The 25,608-nt window shown below is 40.4% G+C and overlaps 1 protein-coding gene across 3 annotated transcripts; it reads left to right on the top strand.

Moving 5' to 3' along the window:
• The first annotated feature begins 51 nt into the window (after positions 1–51).
• Positions 52–25,239, top strand: nup37 (nucleoporin 37). Of its 3 annotated transcripts, XM_021322198.2 has the most exons (11): positions 58–130; positions 264–293; positions 1,836–2,017; positions 2,103–2,224; positions 10,919–10,991; positions 11,160–11,254; positions 21,091–21,181; positions 24,040–24,224; positions 24,313–24,363; positions 24,874–24,967; positions 25,053–25,239. In XM_021322198.2, the coding sequence occupies exons 2-11, from the start codon at positions 278–280 to the stop codon at positions 25,164–25,166; spliced, it is 1,023 nt and encodes a 340-aa protein (XP_021177873.1). In that variant the 5' UTR covers positions 58–130; positions 264–277; the 3' UTR covers positions 25,167–25,239. The 3 variants fall into 3 exon arrangements, with proteins under 3 accessions (XP_021177874.1, XP_021177873.1, XP_021177875.1); XM_021322199.2 differs by lacking the exon at positions 264–293 and having other exon boundaries at positions 52–130; XM_021322200.2 differs by lacking the exon at positions 264–293 and having other exon boundaries at positions 1,839–2,017.
• The last annotated feature ends 369 nt before the right edge of the window (positions 25,240–25,608 follow it).

Raw genomic sequence — 25,608 nt, 5'->3', positions numbered from 1 at the left:
TTAACTCCGAACTCCCCCCCGACGCTCTCTTGTCGATGGCACGCTCCGATGACGTAGTAGGAAGTGGGGTTGAAAACACCTCAAAGGCGCGCTGTGTTTGATTCAGCGAGTGCATTTTGAGACCACTTTGGTAAAGTATTAACGTTATTGCTGCTTTTATGATAAGATACACGTCCATAACAACACTAGTCGTGTTATATTTTGCCCATTTGAACTATGTGAACAACTGTTTTATCTCGTTTCCATGTGACATGTACGGTTAGCTTCAACACCAAGCATGGTGGGAAAGAACGGTACGTTGACGTTAAAAGTACGGTATAAACTGTTTATTTTGTTCTGAAACAAACTGCATACCATTCATACTGCTGGAGAAACTACAAAAAAAGCAATGTGTGGCGACTTTTTGGGTTATTTTTCTTCCAGTAAATAGGATAGAACAGAAATACCTTTTATTATGGTACCATAGACTGGAAATTACTCTGTTAATATAGTTTAATACCATCCGGGGCCACAACAAAGGTGCGCAACAGCGGACAGACACACTGCCAAACAAAAACATTCATACAAAATTCTACAAATACAATGTGAGTTTATTTTAAACTTCCCTAACATGCTGAGGTTGAAATTTTACCCATTATTTTATCTAATAGCTTAAACTCAGTCAGATTGGATTGAAAGCCTCAGCTCTAGGTGTATATTTCCTGCTGGGAGTTGTAACACCGGTAAGGCTGGACGTTATAGAAAAAAAGCATATTGATTAATTAGAAGTCATATCGACTGATATCGATAATAATCAACAAATTATAAATAAATATTTTAAGTGCAGCCCTGGTCATTTTATGCTGTTAGCAACCTATTTTATATACAGAAAACACAAACACTGAATTCAAACTCAGCCCTTTATGCAACCAACTTTTTACCAAAACTACAAGTTTAAAAAAAAACAAAAAAAAAAACGTGTGCTCTCTGAAGTCTTTGAAGGGGGCGGAGCTTGGTGACGGAGCATTCCTGGGTCTGCGTTGTGATTGGTTGGGAGGATGTAATGACTGTAATATTAACCTTCATGGCTAAAAAACTGTTATTCTATCGAACCTTTTTTTTCTATCATGGGTATACTTTAATCGATCGATATTTATTGTTATTGAATTATCGTCCAGCCTTAAACACCGGCCCAGTCTTTTAAAAGGTTTTCTTTTGAAGATTGCTCTATGTTGAGCTCCATCTATCTTTTGAGCAAATCTCCTCACTGCATGATGCTGCCACCAGCACCCTAGGTCCGTCCATCTAGCCATCCATTACTGAAAGGAGGGGTAGGCGATGACAAAAGAGGACAAAGAATGTGCCTTTTGTCACAGCAGCATCAACACAGCATAATCTCCCTGGAAAATGTCAGACTAAGAAACGTCAGAGCCCTTTACTGAATAGTTTTATTTATAGTCTTTAGGGAAGTGGTTCTCTGGTTTTAAAAAAAATGAAAGGGGACTGGGTGAATTCAGTTATGTACTGCTATGTGTTGTTTAGTCTCGTAAAATTCCAGGAAAATGTATTAAAGATTGTGGTATTTCCATGACAAAATGTAACAGGGTTAGTGTGTGGTGTCAAAACATTTGGACTGCTTTTTTTTCTTTTTTTGACCCCGTTCTTTTGATAGATGTAGCGTGGGTTTGGCTTTTTCTAATGTGCTGCATCTGTATTCAATAAAAAAAAAACAAACCTGTATCTGTTTAAAGGGTTAGAGCTAAACAAAGATGAGAATCTGCTTGTTCTCTGCCTTTTATAGTTTCAAGGCTTAATGTTCCTCTGTTAATAATGTGCCGTGTGTGTCTCCTGACCAGAAGCCAGCTTTGCCAGAGCCCCCAACATGCAGGAGGACTTGACCCGCAGTCCCAGCTACACGGTGACGTGCGACGACTACGTCCACGTGGTCGAATTCAGCCCTTTCAGCTCAGGTTCCCATGCTTCTCTCCTAGCTTATGGGGGAAACCAGTATGTGGTGGTGGGCACCTGCCTCTTCCAAGTAAGGGATGCAGCTCCACGCTGCCAGATTTACCCACCACAGTGTATGTCTTTTTTTTGTTTTTAACGGGAATCTGCTTCCACAGGAGGAGGACGTGGAGGTGGAGGGTGTCCAGTTCAATGTTCTCCGAGCTTTTCATCATGACTTGCGCGTTGATGCTCTGGCTTGGAGCCCCGAGTCCCGGCTGGACAGGATACCCACCATCAGGTACCTCCTTTCAACATCATTTATACATTGAATGGTGGTAGTGTATTGTATCAAGGGAAATAAATGGGAGTGGTGGTCTAGTGTTTAGTGGAGGGAGCTTGCGTCCAATTTTACCGGTTAGAATCCCACAGACTGCCTCTCTGGGTCCCTGAGCGAGACCCTTAATCCCAGAATTGACCCACTGCTCCCTAAACATGGGTTAAATGCAGAGGACACATTTTATTGACATGTGCAAAGTTGCAATGACAAATAAAGATGATTGTTAACATGTCTATAATGATTATTAATATTGTTAAGTGATAGATATGCAGTTGGTTATGCAGTCCATACACAGTGCAAAGGTTTTAGTTTGGGGGTGGATGGTTCAACGCATCAGTGTTCAGGAGTTTACCTTCTTTAGGGATGGATACCTTTCACATTTGAACCAATATGGTATCGATACCTGGTACCTGGGAACCGCTACCAGTACTTAACGGTACCTATTTTCGGTACTTTTGTGTGTTTATGTAGTGATAAATGTTAGATTATTAATGAAATCTCAAAATTTTTCAAATTGACATATTTATTTCTCAATATATAAATAGTTTGGCTCTACAAATGAACCTTATTAAATAAGCTATGATTTTTAATACATTGCCTGAATAATAATAATTAAGGGAATGTAATAATAAAACTCATTTATACCAAAACAGCAGCTATCAGAGGCACAGAGTGAACGAGGTAAATACGGGATTGAAGCTGTGTGTGAATAAAATTCAGGGAATTGTTTTAGTGCAACAGTTTCATAGAAGAATTAAAACATTAAAAACATTTTATCCCGCTTTGTAAATGAGGGTGAGATACATTTGCAATGAGGGAGCATAGAGGCTCTCCTCTCTGCTCTCTTTACTGCAGCCAAGTTTCAGGATGAGGCGTCTGTCTGTCTATCTGGGAGACAGTGCTTGGAGAAGCTTGTGGAAGTCCTTGTGCCGCTTGTGCCCTAGACAATAACTCCAGAACGATTTACTTTCACGGGAAGACACCAATAACAGAAGAAAGTCACTAGATTTTTCGCTAGTCGGATGGGTCTAAAAAGCGCTTTCTGTCAGCCATGCTTTGTTTACTGGACTAGTGACGCCATTTTGCTCTTGTGCTGCAATGCTGTGTTCATGTTCGGCATGGAAAATGGGCCACTCCTCCGCTCTCTCTGTGTCACAATGATGCGTTTAAGTACCAAAACATGGTACTGTTTGATTTGACGTGAATTGGTACCCGGTAGTATCGACGGGATTCGGTCGGTCCCCAGCCCTAACGTTCATGTTTGCTCTAATATCAACCGCTCGAGCACATTAGCTGCTTTTTCATTGGGGCAATAAACCTAATGATAGGAGTTGGAGTGCGTTTTGTTTGACAGATTCTACGTATGTTCATATGGTCAAAGTCCAGTGCTTCACAGCTGGAAGTAAGGTTTGATTATCTGTCTGATTAGAAAAGATTGTTTCCTTTTTAAAGTAATTGAGTTGTGTTTGTTTGCAGGAACAGTTTGACTGAAGGCCTTTTAAGATCAAACAAATTGAAATATTAGGGAATCAAGCCTCTCTATAACATTAACGTAAACAACCTCACAGCCTTTACTTCTGTCCAAAGATGCCGTATTTGTGTATTAGTCGTGAGAAAATCAAAGAATGTAATCTCATGGTTCTGTCCATCTGCAATATCAATTTAATATTTGATCCTGCTATTTCAGGGTATTTATTGTAAAAAATTATAAAAGTGACAACAAAACAGTATTTACAACTTGTTAGCAGACCTACATGTCACACACAAATGCTGCTCTTAAAACTCATACCCATTTCTTTAGGACAGCTGTTGCATGAAGAGTTTTATTTATGTATCTAAAATGGACACAGTAATTGCATTTAATCATATTTTCATACTTATTGATGCCCTTTTGGTTTATAGCAATAAGTCATATGATAACTAATCCAAACGTTTATTATCCATCCAGCTATTCCTCTCTGTCCATCCACCTACTTGCCTTGAGGTTCGTCTGCGTCCTCATTTCACCATTTCCAACCTAATTTGACCTGTAAACTCATTTAAATGGGCTTTTTAATTAGCAGATAAAATAAAAAAAATCTCTAAGCTCAATGAGGATCGACGTGGGGGATGTCCAGCAGAACTAGAGGGTGCTTTCTACGCCACCCTCATGTTAATGTTTTAGGACATCTGCTGGCGTCGGGTCATTGGCTGTAAGATCGATGTGGTGCACGTGTACATCAGACAGCTTATCGAGTTTAAGCTATTTTCCCAAATTAACCCCCCCCCCCCCATTTTACAGCATAATCATCCATCCAGATGTGTAGTAGCCATTAAATCCCTGTATTGCTCTTATTATCCATCCTTTCTTTCATCTATTAAACCTTCTGTTCATTTTAGGGTGTCCGTCGAGGTTCCCTGGTTAAAGCCTCACCGCTGTAGAAATAACTGCAGTAAATTTGTAGTGAACGTTTGGATGTGCACTTTAAAAACGGGCTGCGTGCCACGTGGTCTAGAAGTACAGCGGGAAGACCATATAGCGACGCTAATGGCCCGTCTTTTTGCGCCGCCTGGGCGTCTTGTAGACTTTTCATGAGCCTGTGTGAATTGCAGCCTCGGTTTCCGGTGCCTTTCTGACGGGAGTGACACCAGGTGTGGTTTTCTGCTGCTGTAGCACATCTGCCCAGTTCTGTGTCGGCCCTCTGTCCAATGACATCAAGCAAGGCGGTTTGCCCGTGCAGCTGGTTCATTTAATTCAATTCAATTTTATTTATATAGCGCCAAATCATGAAACATGTCATCTCAAGGCACTTTACAAAGTCAAGTTCAATCATATTATACAGATTGGGTCAGATTATACAGATTGGTCAAAATTATCCTATATAAGGAAACCAGTTGATTGCATCAAAGTCCCGACAAGCAGCATTCACTCATGGGGAAGCGTAGAGCTACAGGGAGAGTCGTCTGCATTGTACATGGCTTTGCTGCAATCCCTCATACTGAGCAAGCATGAAGCGACAGTGGGAAGAAAAACCTCCAGCAGAACCAGAACCGGGCTCAGTATGAACGGTCATCTGCCTCGACCTACTGGGGGTTACAGAAGACAGAACAGAGACACAACAAGAGAGACAAAAAAAGCACAGAAGCACACATTGATCTAGTAATCTGTTCTACATTAGATGGTAGTAGCGGGTGAGCCGTCTTCTCTGGATGATGTCACAGCTAACAGAACACATTTAGAGACTCTAGGAACCACCAGCAGACCTGCAGTCTGAGAGCGAAGTGCTCTGTTAGGAACATACGGGGTAATCAGAGCTCTGATATACGATGGCGCTTGATTATTAAGGGCTTTATACATTAGAAGAAGAATTTTAAATTCTATTCTTGAGCACCTGAGAGAAGCTTGTGTGATTTAAAAGCTTCAGAAACCCGTCTTCACTACGCCTAGCAGTGCTTTCATTGACTGAATGGCCGGTTTGCTGTCTTTCTGTAAAGACATATATGAAGGGGTGTATCTGGTAAGTGGCTGGTGAGTATTTTACAGCAGTAGACGTGAGTTGTGCTGTGGAGCGGTGTGTTACGTAAGACGCCATCAGACTGTTGCTGGAGGATTAGAGGGCGTCGAGCCGTCCTCCTCTTCCGCCCTGGAAAGCTGACATCTGTGACTTTTGAGAAAAAAAAAACAAAAAAAAAACAGGATCTTTCTTTCTTTCTTTTCTTTTTTTTTTTTTTTTATCTGGGAGATTACATCAGTCATGCTGTCCAAAAGTATTCATCACCTCCTCTTGCTGCCACACGTCCAAGGCCGTAGCCAAGTCGTTTCAGGTGGGAAGCAGCCCAACTAGGGATTATTAGAAAGCAGAGTTTCCACCTGATTGAAGCTGTGGATGTGAAGGATCTGCACCCCCCCCCCCCCCCCCCCCCCCCCCGTCCGGGAGGCGCTCGGGCTCAGTGTAATTGGAAAGGAAAGGCAGCGCTAATTCCTGGCCTTCTGTGGTTTTACTCCACAGGACCCTTGAGCCAGCGCTGTGACGTGCGCACATGTTATTGTGCTGATGAGAACCCGCTCAGGTTCAAGCTCTCCCTTCAGTCGGCACGTAGCTGTGCCTTCCAGGAAAAGTACAGCGTTCTCACGGGCTTGATGAGAGGCGAGGGGAGTGGGGGGGGGTGGCCCTCCAGCCGCCACCACAGCAGCCTGTATTGAAAACAAGTCTGAAAACTATTAAAACCACTGACTTCCACCCCACTCGCTCATTTTTCAAGCTTGGCTGTCATCTAGTAAATACAGTGGCCAGCATGCGAAACAACAGGCTTTTCTTCGAGAGCTTCCTGTTACCAGAGGAGGAAAAAACCATGGGGGGGGGTGACATTAAGGAAAGACCTGCACCCAAACCGTGGAGGGTAAAGTGATGGTCTGGGGAACAGATCCCAGAGTGGCCGCAGATGGGATTAACAGGAATACAGAATCATTACTCATCGCTAAATTACGTGGCTTTAAAATGTAGGCAGCAGCTTCCTCAGAACTCCTTTAAAGGCCCCGCTTTGGGTCCTTCAGCTGCCTGTTTTAAAACAAGACGTGTCTGACGAACCTAAGCGTCCCTGATCAAATCTAAGGATATCTACAGCTCCTCTAACCGACTATTCCTGTCAAAGGTGTACTTTGGTTTATCACTAGCATGAATGTCACGCTAATTTGTGGCTTTTAGTGATTTATTTTTATCCAGAGTGGGTGGACTGATAATTAAGTGGGGGCGATATGATGATATTGGATCGTTAAGGGCTGACGAGTTGCCAAAGCGGAGAGATTGTTCCAACGTCTGAGGCAAATTCTATGAGGTGCAGTTCTACGCCCCTGCTCGGTGGCATCAGCTTAATTATTTTTTTTGCTTCCTGCAGCTTTAAATTAACTCGGACAGGAGGGAAAAAATACTTTTAATAGGTAAAGCTAGGATTAATTTTTGATAAAGAAAATCAGATTTTGCCGTCGGATCGCGTCAATAGGTGTCAGACATGTCACTACAGATGCAGCAGGAGACAGGGAAAGCATGGCGGTGATATGGTAATTTTATAGACTTTTAAAATGTGCATGTAGGGCTCTTTAAAGTAATTTTAACCTCATCACAACCAGAATTAAACACGAATAGCCCTCTCCTTCAGCACCTACCAGCTGCCAAGCAGCTAATGCAGAGTACATACACATTTACCTAGATGTTTGGTCTCCTCGGCTGGTTTAGGTGCTGAACTTCTTAGTTGTTCAGATGTTTTGGACTCCAACCCTTGTTTTGGTGTATTCAAAAAGGGACGGATAGAAAAAAATCGCTGACTCTACATTTAATTCCTGCAGCTTCTTGTGCCTTTGCACACCAATACTTTTGACATCTCGGCGATAACGATGATGCCAAAAGAAGCACAGGTATCACTGCTGTGACTTTGTAGGAGCGGCACCATCGTGATTTTCCTCTCTCCAAAAACGTTGTTTCACGGTTATTAGAGTAGAGGTTGGGTCATTTCAGGACCTCAAACTTTACCTCGCTTTATTCAATCTAAAATTGATACGTTTTGGGATCATTATCTTGTTGGAAGGTCTTTCTGTCTCTGGTGTTTCAGCTGGTTTCTGGTAAAAAAAAAAACGGCCTGACTCTTGGTGACTTCAGAGTTTTTTCCCAACATCTCAACCATTTTCCTTACTCTTGATGGTATTTAGTCAAGGTACCGTATTTTTCGGACCCTAATGCGAACCGGATTATAAATATTCTTCCCAAGTGTGTAATATCACTCCTTCACGTACACAGTTCTCTATCCGTCTCTGTTGGGAGGACAGAGTGGTTGGACTACACTGCCCTGTTTCTGACATAAAGCCAAAATAAACATAAATTTTATGTTAAATTACCTTTCTAGGTTTATTGTTGCTACCCGTACTTCTTGCGTGGGCTGCCTTAAATTAATGCACTTCTAGTTTAGACATTACAGTCAGGCAGTTTTGTGGACAGCTCATGGGTCCGATCAGGACACATTGTACCGTAATGCTCTGAATTTCCATTGAGCAGAGCAGCTTCATGGCTAACAATGGTCATAATTACACATTTTAACAGATTTTTGAGCGCTTTGTACCACTTAAAATTGGTCAGTAAACACAACTTTAATCACATATGAGGTGTGCCATAAATTTTTGAGAAAATTTAAGGATTTTAAGCGTGCCTTATGGTCCTCAAAAATGTGGTGCAACCTGTTTAAGAGGCATTTAATCATATACTAGTCAGGTCTGTTTATATGTTTGAGCCTGTGTGATTTAGACCGTGTATGAATTATAAAAAGAACGGTCTAAATTTAAATGTCCATAACTTCCTGTTTGTTGAATTCACAGTAAAATGTTCTGACACACAGGCGCCCTTACCGCCTGGTGGTGCGTTGGCTGAGCACACGGTTGATGTTTGCAGCGTTCCTACGAGGTCGGGGAAATGTGCCATTTTATTTAAGCGTTTTCCAGGTCTGGATAAGAACAGAAAGAGGACAATTTGGAGATTCTTCTATTTCTGGACATTATTCACCATCCCCTTGGCCAAAGGCTTTCTTTTGGTTTTGAAGCCTTCTGTTTTTTCTTGTGTCCTTTCTGCCTTTTTCGTCCCCTTTCTTCTGTCCTTCCCTCAATCCTTTTGTCATTCTTTCTTAATTGAGACCTGCCTTTCTCTTATTTTTCTTTTGTTCATTAATTCCTTCGTCCCCTTCTTGTCTTTTCTTCCTTTCTTGTGTTTTACCTCCATCCTGCTGGTCTTCCTACGATGTGTCCTCCTTGTCCTCCTTTCTTTCCTTGTCTTTCCCTTGTTCTTTCCCTTCAATCTGTCATTTTTCTTTCTTCTGTCCTATCTTCCCTTCATATATAATTGTCCTTCCTTCTCTCCTGCCTCTATATTTTCCTCACTGTCTTCAGTGTCCTGATTTTTTACCTTTCTTCCTTCTCTCCTTCCTTCGCTACCTGTCATTCCTTCTTTTTTTCTGTCCTGCCTCGTTCCTTTGTCCTTCCTCCCTATTTCCATCCTCATTGTCTTTTGTTCCCTTCCCTCCCTCCACTATGTCAATGTGTCCTACCTGCTTCTTTGTTCCCTTTATTCCTTATTTGATTCCTTCTAGCTTTCTTCTTGCATTTCTTTATTGTGTCCTCCTTTTGTTGCTTGTCCCCTTATTTATTGTCTTTATTTCATTATTTTTGTCCCTTCCTTCAGCCATTTTGTTGTCCTTGTGTCCTTCCTTCATCGAATACCTACTTGTCCTTCCTACCTGTTGCCCTTATGTTTGTTTCCTTCGTTCCTTCCTTCCTTCCTTCCTTCCTTCCTTCCTTCCTTCCTTCTGTCTGTCCTTCCTTCCTTCCTTCCTTCCTTCCTTCCTTCCTTCCTTCCTTCCTTCCTTCCTTCCTTCACTGCAAAAAGGGAACTAAAAGTCAGTGACATTTTCTTGAAAGAAGTGTATTTTTCCTTGATTTGAGCAGCTAAATAAGATTATTTGCCAATGGAATATGATTTATGCACTTAAAATAGGAACAATTCATCGCCATCATCTTATTTCAAGAGCAGAATTCCTAATTATCTTATTTTAGGGGTAAAAATACTCATTCCATTGGCAAATAGTCTTATTTAGCTGCTCAAATCAGGGAAAAATATGCTAATTTCAAGAGAATTTTACTTGTTTTTAGTTCCCTTTTTGCAGTGTTCCTTCTTTCTTTTCGTTTGTTTGTTGGTTTCTTCCTTCTTTCCTCTTTCCCCCATATCCTTCATTCATTCCTTCTCTCTGTCGCTCTCTTCTTGTCTTATCTGTCCTTCCCTTCTTTTGTCTCACCTTCATTCATCCCTTCTTTTTTTTCCCACAGTGTACCCTCGTCTCCTTTTCACTTCCTTTTCTTCTGCATTCTCTCTCGCGTTCTTCCTGTGCGTCTCAACGTAGCAGAGCGGTTGATGCGTTCTCGTTTTGTGACGGCGGACATTAAAGAGACGGTAAATGAGCATAAACTGAACAGCTGTGGAAAGACAAGATTAAGATCAGTAATTACGAGCTTTTAACTATTATTTTGGCCAAAACAAGCCTTTACGGTGGGAAATATGCGTTGCAGGCACCTTTTTTAAAGAGTTTTCTACTCTCAGAAATGTGTATAAAGGTAGCTTAAAGGAAAGCCAACGTGACCAAAAAGTTCAGGTTTTATTTGTGAAGTCTTAGCGCCGGACTAGTATAAACCAACCTGCTGTGGAGGCTAAGCTGTAGGCAGGATATTTGTAATGACATCATGCCAAATCCATCTGTGCCTGAAAATGTGTGAAGCGCTGTCTGTTTATACTGGTGATACGTGTGTGTTTTTCCTGTCATAAGTGAGTTAGTGTAATTGGGTGAGTAATTGCAGGCGCTGGTGTGCACGAGGGCTGATTAGAGGGAAAGTCCTCTCCGTGGCTCAGCGCTGGGCTTCCAACAAAGACGCACGTAGATGGCGTGAGCCGTCTTGTTTCTCTCCGTGTTTACCTTTGCTGGCAATTAGAATATCCCTGGCAGCGCTCCCCACCCATCCCTCTCCGGGCTCCTGCCACACACAGACTCGGATTCGGAGATGTCGTCTGTCACCGTGTGTGTTTTCACGTTCCCTTCTTTGTTTATTGTTAAATCTTCTCTTTCTCGCCCCCTTTCTCCTCCCTGCAGATTTTGCACGGCTGCAGCTGACAGAAAACTACGCCTGCTGACTTCTGATCTGCAGGATCGGCATGAAGTCAAGGTATCCCAGCATCTGGAACTGCTCTTGTCATCAGACGCGGGGCTTTCTCTCTACTTAGCGCAGACGTTTGGTACTTAGTTAAACAGGAAATCTAACACACACACACACACACACAGAGCAGCCGGTTTGGCTCAGCTTTACTGACTGTCTTCTCTCTGCTTCGCCCAGGTGATGGAGGGCCACACCAGCTACATTAACCATTTGGTGTTCGAGCCCACCGAGGGGAAACAGATCGCTTCTGTCAGCGACGACCACACTTGCAGGTCCGAGCCGTTCTGTTTCCGTTTTCTTTTTTTTTTCTTTTTTTCTCCGCCGTGTTCCCAGCTTCTGATTTTCAGTCCTCTCCTTTTGTTAATGGTGCAGAAAGTCCTGACTGTGTTTTCACAGCGAAACCCGATGCTAAGCACAACACGCTGCACTGTGACCGTACGCGAGCAGAGAGCCGCTTTGGAGCGTTTCTGGCTAATTTGTTAAAAGTGGAAATCCAATTAGCTGCAGAAAGATTTTCCCCTCCAAGAAGGGGAGGGAGTTTGTAAAAAGAGGATCCTAAATTTTCCTTTTCAATTAAGGTTCGGGAAGAGGGGAAAAAACTGTGCAAGTAGCCAGGGTCAGTGAAGGGATGACCCCTGAACAGGAAACTGCGTTACCGTGAGATGCAAAGCTGAGCTGAAGCTCTTTGGTTCTTTGCAGCCTCACATTTTCTAGTTCAACTGTAACTATTGATTTCCACCTCTAACTGGGTTGTAAACCATTTCTCTTAACTCCTACTATCCTGTTACTCCTGCTTCCATTTGTTCAGCTGTATGCCAATCAAATCATCCCTCACTCCTTTCTATTTCCCTTCCTAAGATAGTCCTGTCTTTTTCCCTGAAATGTCTTTTTTTTTTAGGGCTGGGCAACGATTAAAATATTTAATCGCGATTAATCTCATAATTTGCCTGATTAATCATGATTAATCGCATTGTATTTACAAACTCCAAGAATGAATTCAAAAGTAGTGTAAAGAGCACTTTTATTTTAATGTTCTGCTGCCATATGAACAAAAGTGTAGCACTTATCAGTAACACATATTTAGTGTAAAGCTCAACTTAAACATGTAAAACAAATAATAGCAATAATAAATTAAAGCTTATTGCCACTGGCAGGGAATTCTCTTTATGAGGAAAAAATCTACCAAAAACAGGCAATTTCTGAGGTAACAGCAGGGAGCAGCATTACCATTTTATGTTCAATACCAAAGTTTAACTTGGCAGTGGTTACAACTAACTTGTTTCTGTCATATTTGTTGCTGGAAGAACTTTAAACTAAAATGCTTGCTAACTCGATATGCTTGCGTTGCTTGCGTTTATTTGATGTTAACACGCGGTTTTTTTGTTGTTGCTTTCGCTGAGATAGGATACTTTGAAACGAGAAGCGACTTCACCGACGGCGTCGATGCAGGACCCCCCCGCTCCGCTCCCCACAAAACTTGTTCCGTTCGGCAACTCACCGCCTCGCCTAGGGAAACACTGCCTTCCCCATGTCAGCTTTGTTTTTTTCAGGCCAGCATCTTTCTTCCTCTTTGAATCCGAGGCTGGGCTGACAGCGAGGTTATTGGCGCATTATCGCCACCTACTGTTCTGATTCAAACCCCTACACCGCAGCAACAGACCTTCACAAAATAAAAGCATGTGAGCAACATGCGTTAACGCGCGTTAAAGAAAATATCGCCGTTAATAGTCTAATGAATAAACGCGAAATTAACGCGTTAACTTGCCCGGCCCTACTTTTTTTATTAGATTTTAATGAAGAAACAATCAAAAGACAAGTTAAACTCCAGGCAGCAGGTACATATGACAGTGAAGCAGACAGCGTGTATTAGCTACCCATCCAGAAATGCTGTAATATTTCATTTGTTCGCCTTTACTGTAGCTTTTATGCGTTCGCTGTGGCATCATTTCAGTCCGTCTTCAGACATGGCTGGTTAGGGAACGAGAAGTCACCCATTGCATCAGTTAGGGTTGAACAATTTGTTGCAAACTGAAACAAAATAATCCATGCAGTAATCAACCAATGAGAGATTCTTACCCATTTTATTTCTAAATATGGAACGGTTCCCATATCACAGCTGAAACTGGTCGGTGTCACAACTGTCAACAAAGAGAAGGCATCATCAAGTCATCATTAGGATAAATTAGGGCTGGACAATATTTTATTAAAAGAGATGAGACATACTCATCTCTAATATGTATTCCAGTAGTTTATTTTTCAGCTGTTTCTCATATTTAGCCACAGCTCTTTGTTAAAAACATGAGTGTGAGACATTTGGGATGAAGCTTTGATTCAGAGAAGTCTTTTTATATTTACTGTATGAAAAGAAAACAGATGAATGTTGTATATCAGCAATCGGCCTAAAAATATTGAGATCTTATTTCTGGTCCATATTGCCCACCTCTAGGATTAAAAAAAGCTTCCTGGATTGACCCAGAGCATGTTTGAAGTTTCCCTGGTTCAGTACAGCTGAGTCAAAGGAATCGTTCATTACAAGGGCTCTACAGAACCTGATGCAGAACCTGATGCAGAACCTGATGCAGAACGCTGACGAGGTTTTTGAGGAATATGTAGAACATGTTACATTTTTTTTAGAATTGTATTGACTTATCTAAACATTAATCATAAGGCGGACATAACAGCAGACTGTAACAACCAGTTCTAACATTCTGGTGATGTTTTTATTCTACATATATGAAACAAACACATGTGGCTACTGAAAGGTCCATTCATCCAGTCATCCATCCATCTAGTCATCCATTTATCTATATCCATTCATCTATCCACCCATCCATCCATTTTTCCATCCATCCAGTCATCCACCCATTAATTCATTCATTCATCCATTCATCTATCCACCCAGTCATCCATTCATCCAGTCATCCATTCATCTATCCAACTAGTCACCCATTCATCCATCCATCCATTTATTCATTCATGCATTCATTCATCCGTTCATCCACCCATTCATTCATCCATTCATCCATCCAGTCATCCATTTAATCATCCATCCAGTCATCCATCCACCCATTCATTCATCCGTTCATCCGCCCATTCATTCATCCATTCGTCCGTCCATTCATCCTTTTATTCATCCATCCAGTCATCCATTCATTCATTCATTCATTCATCCGTTCATCCATTCATTCATTCATCCATTTATTCATCCATCCATTCGTTCATTCATCCATCCATTCGTTCATTCATCCATCCATTTATTCATCCATCCATTCATTCATCAATCCATTCATTCATTTATTCATTCATCCAGTCATCTGGATGGATAGTATTAGTATTAGTATTTCCTTATTTGATATAAAAATGTAACTTTACAAGATGCTCAGCATTTCTCATTTTAATTAATGGGGAAGGCTTCACTTTTTGTAAGAGTTCTAACAAAAATATGACTTTATCCTCATAATTTAAAAAGTAGAATTAAAAATAAAAACCTCACACACCAAAACGGGGTGGCCAGGGGGTAGGACTGGTATTTTGTGGGTCGCAGACTGAAAAGTTTGGGGATCCCCTGATCTATGGGATCATCTTTCCATCCGTCTGTCAGATCATTCATCCATTCATCCATCTTGTATTTGTAGATCAGAAATGTTGTGAAAAATCTGGGAACTCTGATTGGGAAATGTCTTAAATTTTGATTTGGAAACTTTCTGAAACTTTAGTAAAAGCCCAGAACTGAACGGGATATTTGTTAATGCGGTTTGTGCATTTGGTTTTTTTATTCTTTCTGTTTCATAAAGCATTTTGGACTTATTCAGTTCGGTGGTTGTCTCTTTATATCCAAATCATATTAATAAAGCTTTTTTTTAATATATAATTTGAAATAAGTTTAAATCTTTCTATAAAAATATAAAGACTTGTTCAAGAAAAACATCAAAATGCATTTTTTTTATGAATTAATCTGAGGAATTAATGTGGATCGCTCTCTCCGTCCACGTCTGGGATCACGCTAGATTAAAACCCTCCTCCTTTCCCGTCTCTTCAAACGCCTTCCCTCCGCTGAGTGTCCAGAGAAAACAGGCGAGCGCTCCATCTGCTGAAAGATTTAAACTCTGTCATGTTGAGAAAACACGGGACGCGGGATGAAGACCGGGGCGGAAACATTAGCATGGATCAGGTTAACAACAGAGGACCGGCCTTCCAGTCAGCCCACACAAACCGAGCCCCGATCACAGAGGAGGGAAGTGGTCTCTGCTGAAAAAGGGAAGGGAGGTTTATGTCAGCATGTGTCAGTTCGTGACCTCTCCGTCAGTCTGTTGGCTTTGGCAGCAGAGCCTCCACTATAAGTTTGCTTAGTTTTGTCATCGCCGTCTCCCGCAGCGTCGGGAAACTCTGCTGTAGTCGGCACGCAACCCGACGCTCCAGCATCTAGGCGGGGAGCCGCGCTCCACTTCCTCAGGGTGGATGTAGTCTGAGCTGCACAGCAGGGCACTCTGGGTGGAGTTAGCAGGGGGGGATGTGCCACCTAGAGGTCAGAAGGGCACACTGCGGTGTCCCGGGAGCGTTTGGGGTTGACGGAGTTTGCTGCTGAACTCAGATAACACACACCTGCAGCACTGAGACGGGGTTTTATCCTGAAATCGGTCTTATCTCTGTCTGCATGTGTTCTGTTAGGGGGGGGGGACGCGTCACAGCTGGAGTATTATCGCATTCATCCTTTTGGTTTGTGGCTGAAATGTTGTAATTTAGTGCAGCCCAGTGGCCTCGTTCGATTGGCCGAATATATCTCCACACACTGCAAAAACGGATCTAAAAATAAGCAAAATGTTCTTAAACATAGTGTTTTTGTCCTTGATCTGAGCAGGTAAATATGATCATTTGCCAATGGAATGAGTATTTTGATCCCTAAATTAGGATAATTAGACATCCTGCACATGAAATAAGATGATAGAGATGAATTGTTCCTATTTTAATTGCACAAATCTTATTCTATTGGCAGATCAACTTATTTACCTGCTCAAAGCAAGGACAGATACACTAATTTTAAGAAAATTTTACTTATTTTTAGTTACGTTATTGCAGTGCAGACGGACAGAAACTTCCCCGGTTTAGCCGGTTTGAATCCAATATTCACACTGCAAAAACTGAACTAAAAATAAGTAAAATGTTCTTAAAATTAGTGTATCTGTGCTTGATTTGAGCAGGTAAATAAGATGATCTGCCAATGGAATAAGATCTTTGCACTTAAAATAGAAACAACTCATCTCCATCATCTTATTTTAAATGCAGGATGTCGAATTGTCTTATTTTATGGGTAAAAAATACTCATTCCATTGGCAGATAATACAATTTACCTGCTCAAATCAAAGACAAAAACACAAATTTTAAGAACATTTTACTTATTTTTAAGTCCGTTTTTGCAGTGCACTATCATCATAACGAGAAGATATGCCAAAGGTCCACGTTTCTGCCATGTAGTTTTAAAAGTCTAGTTTTATTTAATCAAAAACAAAAACAGTAATTCCTTAGACTTCCGAGTTCTGCGCTCTCCGGAGATGTCTGTGATTTATTGGGTTGTTCAAGAAAATTAACATCCCCACACCATGGTACCTCCACCACCATGTTTTAATCATGCCTGTCTGTCCACCTCTCCATTTGTCCCTGACAGGTGTGTGTTTTTCAGCCATCCTTAGATTTGCACTGCAAAAACAGAACTAGAAATAAATAAATGGTCTTAAAATTTGTGCATTTTTCCTTGATTTGAGCAGGAAAATAAGACTATTTGCCAATGGAATAAGATTTTTGCACTTAAAATAGGAACAATTCATCTCCATCATCTTATTTCAAGTGCAGGATGTCTAATTATCTTATTTTAAGGGTCAAAATACTCATTCCATTGGCAGATAATCTTATTTACCTGCTCATATCAAGCATAAATACACTAACTTTAAGAACATTTTACTTATTTTTAGATCCGTTTTTGCAGTGTGGCACACACCCATCATCTGCCCGTTTATTGGTACACACATCATTTACATCCAACGTCCAGCATATCCATCCATCAGTTCATCCGTCCACCCAGTGTCTGTCTGTGCGCCGGTCTATCCATCTTTTAGTTCATCCATCTGTTTCCATCATTTAAAATTGTCGTTTTTCTTAATCATGAGTGACTCTGCCGTTCTGTGCTTAGCATATTTGTTTTAGCTGTCCTTTTATGCATAGTAGAATTTATTCAAATGGATTTTTCTCGCTAGATGCTTAATGCTGTGGGCAGTTTTCTGTATCATTTAGAGCTACACACTGCAAAAATAGAACTAAAAAAAATAAGAAAATATTTCTTGAAATCAGTGTATTTTTCTTTGATTTGAGCAGGTAAACAAGGTTATTTGCCAATGGAATAAGATTTTTACACTTAAAATAGGAACCATTCATCTCCATCTTATTTCAAGTGCAGTATATCTATCTTATTTTAGGGGTAAAAATACTCATTCCATTGGCAGATAATCTTATTTACCTGGTCTGACCAAGGAGAAATACATTAATTTCAAGAAAATTTTACTTATTTTTAGTTCTCGTTTTGCAGTGCATTTTCTAGGCCTGAACAAATTTCAGGAAAAAGGCAACGATTGCTTACTTAAACTCTTTTTAAAACAGTTTGAACTCCATCCAGGAAGCCACTTTTAACAACACTGCAAAAACGGATCTAAAAATAAGTAAAATGTCCTTAAAGTTAGTGTATTTGTCCTTGATTTAAGCAGGTAAATAAGATTATCTGCCAATGGAGTGAGTATTTTGATCCCTAAAATAAGATAATTAGACATCCTGCGCTTGAAATAAGATGATGAAGATGAGTTGTTTCTATTTTAAGTGCAAAAGTCTTATTCCACTGGCAAATCATCTTATTTATCTGCTCAAATCAAGGAGAAATGCACTCATTTTAAGAACATTTTACTTAATTTTAGTTCAGTTTTTGCTCTTCTCTCTGCAAGAGCATCGGCAGCGGCTCTCGTTTCTCCACTTATTGGAAGCGTAGAATAAACACTGAGGCCTTTGCTGGGTTTTCCCCCCCCCCCCCCCCCCCCCCCCACTTCAATAAGACAATGAAGGGCTCGAGATGTCCTTTTCAACTCTGTGGTACCTGGAAGCAGAGCGCTGTTGCCTTACGTCTTTCACCTCTTCCTGCAGAGGTTCTGTTTTTGTGGAGAGCCGCTGCTCACAGTTTGCAGGGCGGAGTGGTTGACCAAAGTTTGGCTGTTGGTGGTATTGCGTGCGATCGAGCTCCGCTTGGCAAGTGCTCTGAGAGAACAGGGTGCAGTTATTGTTTCCCTCCTGTGGTCTGGTGGGTTCTCTCCTGGGCCTTCGCAATGTTGTGGCAGCGAGGGGAAGCCACGGCCTTCGACGGGGCTCTGTCCTAGCAGGAGGGACGAGGAAAGTCCTCACAGCAACCTCTTCACCAATACAGAGCCGTGTCAGATTTAACACACTGCAAAAAGAGAACTAAAAATAAGTAAAATCTTCTTGAAATGAATGTATTTGCCCTTGATTTGAGCAGGTAAATAAGACTATTTGCCAATGGAATCAGTATTTTTACCCCTAAAATAAGATAATTAGATGTACTGCACTTGAATTAAGATGATGGAGATGAATTGTTCCTATTTTAAGTGTAAAAATCTTATTCCATTGGCAAATAGTCCTATTTACCTGCTCAAATCAAGGAAAAATAATTTAATTTCAACAAAAAAATTCTTATTTATAAGTCTATTTTTACAGTGCACCTCTTAGTTTTCCACTTTTTTCCTGCTAGAACCAGAAACATTCATTAATTTCCTCAGGATTTTATGCGACAGGCCACATTAAAGCAGCTCGTTAAAGTGCAAGAACAGGGTTTGTTGATGCTCACATTTATTTTTTTTTTACGACTAGAAATAAAGAAGGAGGAGCTTGTAGTTGTATCTACCTTCCTAGAAATACTTTTCGCTTATGTTTCCAGCAGCGTTGCATATCTAAAAGCTAATCGTGTGCAGATTAGATCTAGATCTGGACTTTAACTAGGCCATTTTTATTTATCGGAGCCATTCCATTGTAGGCCTGGGTGTATGTTTAGCATTGTCAGTGTTGCCAGATTGGATGGGTTTCTGCCCAGCTGAGCTTCTTTTGAACACGTTGGCAATGGCTTTGGTCAGGTTGTTAAAATTTGGGCTGCTTTTCGCAACATTTGACGAATTTTAGGAAGTATTCATTGGACAATTCAATCAAAATAGTTGTCATTGTGTGGCAGGAAAGTAGAAACAAAAAAACGTGCATATTGTAATAAAAAGCCATTTTCTCTCACTCATTTTATTAGTTCATTTACAACTCATGTTATTGGTGACTGTTTTAGTGTTGCTATTATAATGTAAATGAAGGAGTGGTCTTTGTATGTAGCTTATTTGGTTGCCTGATTTTGTTTTAATGCTGTTTGCTAGTGTCTTTATTATGTGTCTGATTAAATAATTCTATGCTTTTAACATGAGGTTGAGATCTGGGCTGTGTTTTTTTTTAGAACGAGTGGGGCGAGCTTTATGTTTTAAACTGTTAGTCACACTGCAAAAAAGGAACTATAAGTAAGTAAAAAAATTTGTGAAATTAGTTTATTTTTCCTTGATTTGAACAGCTAAAAAACCCTATTTGACAATGGAGTGAGTATTTTTACCGCTAAAATAAGATAGTTAGACATCCTGCACTTGAAATAAGATGATGGAGATGAGTTGTTCCTATTTTTAAGTGCAGAAATCTCATTCCATTGGCAGATAGGGTTATTTAGCTGCTCAAATCAAGGAAAAAATACACTGATTTCAAGACAATTTCACTTACTTTTAGTTTCCTTTTTGCTGTGCAGATCTGGCAACCCTGAGCATTGTGTAAAAAAACAAACGGACTGTTTTTTTACACACCGTGTGTACATGTAGGCCCGAAAAATCACCTGTTTGGTTCATGTGACCAGAGCACCTTCATTTAGAGGTATCACATAAATGCGGCTAAAAGAGAAACAATCCATTTGACTTCTTCATGTTGATCTATCACATTAAATCTCATAACATGATAAAACGGCGGTATAAATAGTTTTACTTTGAGCTTCACATTTAAATGATCTCCTGAGGACATCCATCAGGCTGTATGGGACAATAGAAACTTCCTCTCTCGCTGCTCAGCAGCTTGTTTTACTTTTCCTGAATGACCTGCAGCATCCCCGCTCTTCCGTTTAGCCCCTGTAACTCTTCGGATGCGGCTAAGCGTGAATCCAGATTCGAGGAGCAACAGCTGCCCTAATGAGCGGAGGTCAGGCGGTGCTTTCTGTTTCATTTTCAGCAACACTGGATCCCGGTCAGTTTCCTCCGTCTGACGTAGGCGAGCCGCCCACATCCAGACGCCGGCTGCCACACGGAGGAAGTGTAGCGCGACTCCGGCTGTCGTAGGTTGTTGTAACGTAAGGCTGATGATTCCCTGTGTCAGGGAGTCTGCCTTTCTTCTCGGCTCGCGGGAGGGGGAAAAAAAAAAACAAGCTGCTTTTTCCCTGGAAAAGCGGGAAGACTGCGCACATAATCTGCACGCGTAATAAAACCAGCGGCGGTTTGATGAATTGGGGGCAGCGTGACCTTGAATGTGATCCATGAAAGCCGCGTTGTGCAATCTTAAGGCTCCGAAAAGGTGAAGTTGATTCTGCAAGGGGATAATTGAGCGTACTGTTTGTGAATAAAGGATTATTTGGGATTAAATCAGTCAGAGTCGAGGATGTTTGTAAATGAGGAGCGTTTGGACGGCAAATTCTTTCACTTATTACATAAGCATCTAAGTCTGGCTCATAGTTTTAAGCTATATTTAGGCGTTAATTAGGAGGAAACACAGATTTTTTGGCAGATACGAGACCAAAAGCGGTTCACATGTCAACGGGAATTAGTCTGCAACATCACTAATTGGAGAAGATTAATGTGCTGTATTTGATTAACTCTCGCAGAGACATGTTTTTTTTCCCCCACCAATAATGTCTAAAATCAAAGTAGGTCAAACAACAACTGTTTTAGTATTTTTAGTAAAGTATTTTAATTGTCTTAATTTCCTTGTTGTGTGTCGGCAGGCTGTGGGACCTGGACGGAAATGAAACGGCCGTTCTGAGACTTCGCTCTCCGGGTCTGAGTGTGTGCTGGCACTCACAGGAAGTGTTTAAGGTGGGAAGCTTTGGATGTTTGTTCAGAACCTGTTGAGAAAAGGAAAGCTGGGCCGGTACTCGTTTCATCACCAACACTGCAAAAACAGAACTAAAAATATGTAAAATCTTCTTGAAATATGTGTATTTGTCCTTGATTTGAGCAGGTAAATAAGATTATCTGCCAATAGAATGAGTAATTTTACCCCTACAATAAGATAATTAGATATAATGCACTTGAAATAGGTTGATGGAGATGAGTTCTTCCTATTTTAAGTGCAAAAATCTTATTCTATTGGCAAATCATCTTGTTTACCGACTTAAATAAAGTACAAATACACTAATTTCAAGAAAATTTTAACTTATTTTTAGTTTAGTTTAGTCTGTTTTTGCAGAGAATGAGTTAAATAAACCTTTTTCTTTCTCCTAAAACGTTAACCGAGCTCTAAAGTGCTGTTTGCCTTGTCTGGATAAATTAAGTATAGTTTAGGTGGTCTGTATCCAACAGTTAAATATGATATATTAGCAATAGTATTTGCTCCCTTAAGTCACTTAAGTGACGTCTCGTTCTTAATTTATCCGGTTCAATATGACGATGAAGCTTTAACAGCTTCATCTCTTCTGCGATGGATGTCCACAAGGTTTTGCGTTATGTTTAAGGGAATTTTAAACACTGATGTTGTGCGAGAAAACCTGGCTGCCATTCTCTGCTCTAATTTCTCCCAGTGGTGTTTTATCAGATTGAGGTCAGGACTCTGCAGCCCAGTTAAGGTCGTCAATGTCTTTATGGACCTTGCTTTGTGCTCTTGAGTGGTCACACTGCAAAAACGGAACTAAAAATAAGTAAAATTTTCTTGTAATTAGTGTATTTGTCCTTGATTTAGGCAGGTAAATAAGATGATTTGCCAATAAAGTGAGATTTTTGCACTTAAAATAGGATCAACTCATCTCCATAGTCTTATTTAGAGGGCAGAATATCTAAATATCTTATTTTAGGGGTCGAAATACTCATTCCATTTGCAGATAATCTTATTTACCTGCACAAATCAAGGACAAATACACTAATTTCAAGAAAATTGGACTTATTTTTAGTTCCGTTTTTGCAGTGCATGATGAAAAAGGCCATCTCTAAACTGTTCCAGACATTACTTTGCACAATACAGTCAGAAAAGTGCTGTTTTCCTGGCAACCTCCGAACGCTACCATCATGTTGCCAAACAGAGAGGCGCCCTTCTTCACTCTAGAGAACGTCGAATTTTGGAGGTGTGTAAGCGCCTGACTCTGTAGGAGGCGCACTCTGCATCTCAGCATCCGCTGCTCCATTTTCCACTTTGTTATAACGCCACTGGCAGCTGACTGGGGAATATTTAGCGAGGAAACTTCCCGGTCGGACTTTTTTCACAGGTGGCATCCTATGACAGAACCAGGCTGGAGTCCTGAGCTCCTGAAAGTGACCTGTCCTTTCAGAAATCTTTGTCTACACTGCAAAAACGGATCTAAAAAATAAGTAAAATGTTCTTAAAGTTAGTGTATTTATCCTTGATTTGGGCAGGTAAATAAGATTATCTGCCAATGGAATGAGTATTTTGACCCCTAAAATAAGATAATTAGACATCCTGCACTTGAAATAAGATAATGGAGATAAATTGTTCCTATTTTAGGTGCAAAAATCTTATTCCATTGGCAAATCATCTTATTTACCTGCTCAAAGGACAAATACACTCATTTTAAGAACATTTTACTTATTTCTAGTTCCGTTTTTGCAGTGTACATGTCTGGTGCCAGGTTTTATACACCTGTGGCCATGGAAGTGATTGTAACTCTAGGTTTTCATTGTTTGGATGGGTGAGTGGATACTTTATCAATATAGTGTCTTTGTGAAGCACATTTTAATCACATCTACACCAAAGAGAACCCATGTTAGCATGTATGTTAGAGGAAAAAAGTGCTACCCCTTTAGTTCTGGGATTTAAAGTATCAGGACATAATAAAATTGATTGGAAATTGAACACCTAGTTACTTTAAAATCACATGGTTTATCTGTGATTTGCCACAACACACCTTAATTTAAACATGTCACCTGTCAGTATGTTTTTTTTTTTTTGTTTTTTTTACTGAACGGACTCATTCACAAACTGATAAATAGCCTTTTAATGACTTTTTTGACTGTAGACAAGTTTAAGTTGGACTAGTCGCAAACAAAGCAATCATTTTTAATTCAATTATGCTGTTTTTTTTGGGGGTTTTTTTTTGTTTTTTTTGTTAGTACTAGTGACAATAAACCAAAACAACTTTCTGGTACATCAGACCTTATTTGATAAACGCAAGTGTTTTGAAACCTACAGATTAAGACCTGAATACTATTCAAGTAGGAAGAAGTTAATTCTTTTGTACCTTGATCCAAGGTTTTATAAAAACTCCTTTCTGTAATTTATTAGTGAAAGTTTGTGATATTTATATATTAAAGATGTGTTGGATTGCTGATATGCTGGCTTTGGTTTTTCTCAGGAGCTCTGCTTTGCTTTCTTCTGTCCTAAAAACATTTTCCCAGAAGTCTTGTGGTTCATTGTTCTGCAATAGAGACTTTCTCCTTCAGCCCTTTGAATCAAACCATGCTTGTTATATGATGTTTTTTATTTTATTCATTAACTTCATCATCTAACCTGTTAACTGGGGACTGGAGAGTCCGAGTTGGACCATTTGTTGCTTTTCTTTGCCAGCTTCATGTCGCCAAACAGGTTCTCTTTCCTGGATTGCGCAATCGATAATAAGACGTTGGTGTTTCTAGTGAAACTGGTCGCAGGTTTCTAAAAAGAAAATCTGGTTAATCAATGTTAAAAATGTCGTTTTCTGCTCTTCTGCCACATCTCTGCTGATCAGTTAATGGTGGCAGAGAAGAAGGGGACGATCCGCTTTTACGACCTGGTCACCCAGCAGGCCATCCTGTCGCTGGACTGCGGACACAGCGGGCCGCTCATGTCTGCCGACTGGTGCCTCGCCAACACCATCAAAGTCGGCGCCGTGGTGGGCAACGATTGGCTGATCTGGGACATCACGCGCTCCAGGTGGAGTGGGGGTGGTGGGGGGCGTGGCGCCGGGGCCGCTCCGTTCGTTCATCTGCAGAACATTTAATTTATGTCTTTGTTTTTGCAGTTACCCACAGGAGAAAAGACCGGCTCATAAAGACAAAGCTAGGCTATTCAGGTAAGTTTAGGAAATTACACTGCAAAAAAGAACTAAAAGTAAGCATAGTTTTCTTGAAATTAGTATATTTTTCCTTGATTTGAGCAGCTAAATAAGACTGTTGGCCAATAGAATGAATATTTTTATCCCTAAAATAAGATAATTAGATATCCTGCACTTGAAATAAGATGATGGAGATGAACTGTTCTTATTTTAGGTGCAAAATTCTTATTCCATTGATAAATTATTACTCTTATTTACCTGCTCAAATCAAGGAAAAATGCACTTATTTCAAGAAAATTTTACTTTTAGTTCCCTTTTTGCATTGTATATAATCATTTCTCTCCTCATCTCTTATGTTTTGACCGATAAAACCTCAGGAAATTATCCACTCTCCTCCTTTTAAAACCAGATCAATTGTAAATTTGTAAAACCATTATGATAAATGTGAAAATAACAAACCTTTTTCTTGACAATATTTAAGTTTCATCCTAAAAGCAGACTGTTTATAGGTATTTTTGTTCTCTTCAGGTGGTCTATTGCCAATGAAAACCTCTTCGCCACCACCGGTTGTCCTGGAAAAATCAGCAGTCAGGTGTTCATCCACCATCTTGGTCACCCACAGGTAGGTGCTGACTCCTGGCAGACCAGACCAGCAGCTACTCTCTGTTCCTCGCAGCTGCTGATCATTTTTTCTCGTCTCGTCGCAGCCTGTGACGATCGGCTCATCTCTTGTCGGATCGGGCCTCAGCTGGCACCGGACGCTGCCCCTCTGTGTGGTCGGCGGTGACAGGAAACTGTGCTTTTGGATGACTGAAATGTAGAAGCTCTTTAAATTGATGCACCGTTTGTGTTTTTATTGACATTCAATAAAATATTTTTTGCAGTATCTATGAATTTGTGTTATAGCATACTCTTCATGCCCGGTGATTTTTTTGACTCTACGATTATACAGGTTAAGTTGGATTAAGTTTGAGAACTCGTGCTTGAGACGTGCTGAAGTTGCACTGCAAAAAGAAAACTAAAAACAAGTAAAATGTTCTTGTAATTAATGTATTTGCCCTTGATTTGAGCAGGTAAATAAGATTATTTGCCAATGGGATGAGTATTCTTACCCCTAAAATAAGATATTGCACTTGAAATAATGGATGATGGAGATGAATTGTTCCTATTTTAAGTGCAAAAATCTTATTCAATTGGCAAATAGTTCTATTTACCTGCTCAAATCAAGGAAAAATGCATTCATTTCAAGAAAAAAAATCTTGT

The sequence above is a fragment of the Fundulus heteroclitus genome, chromosome 17, assembly GCF_011125445.2.
Source record: "Fundulus heteroclitus isolate FHET01 chromosome 17, MU-UCD_Fhet_4.1, whole genome shotgun sequence".
NCBI classification, from domain to species: domain Eukaryota; kingdom Metazoa; phylum Chordata; class Actinopteri; order Cyprinodontiformes; family Fundulidae; genus Fundulus; species Fundulus heteroclitus.
This window is presented reverse-complemented; position numbering and strand designations above follow the sequence as displayed.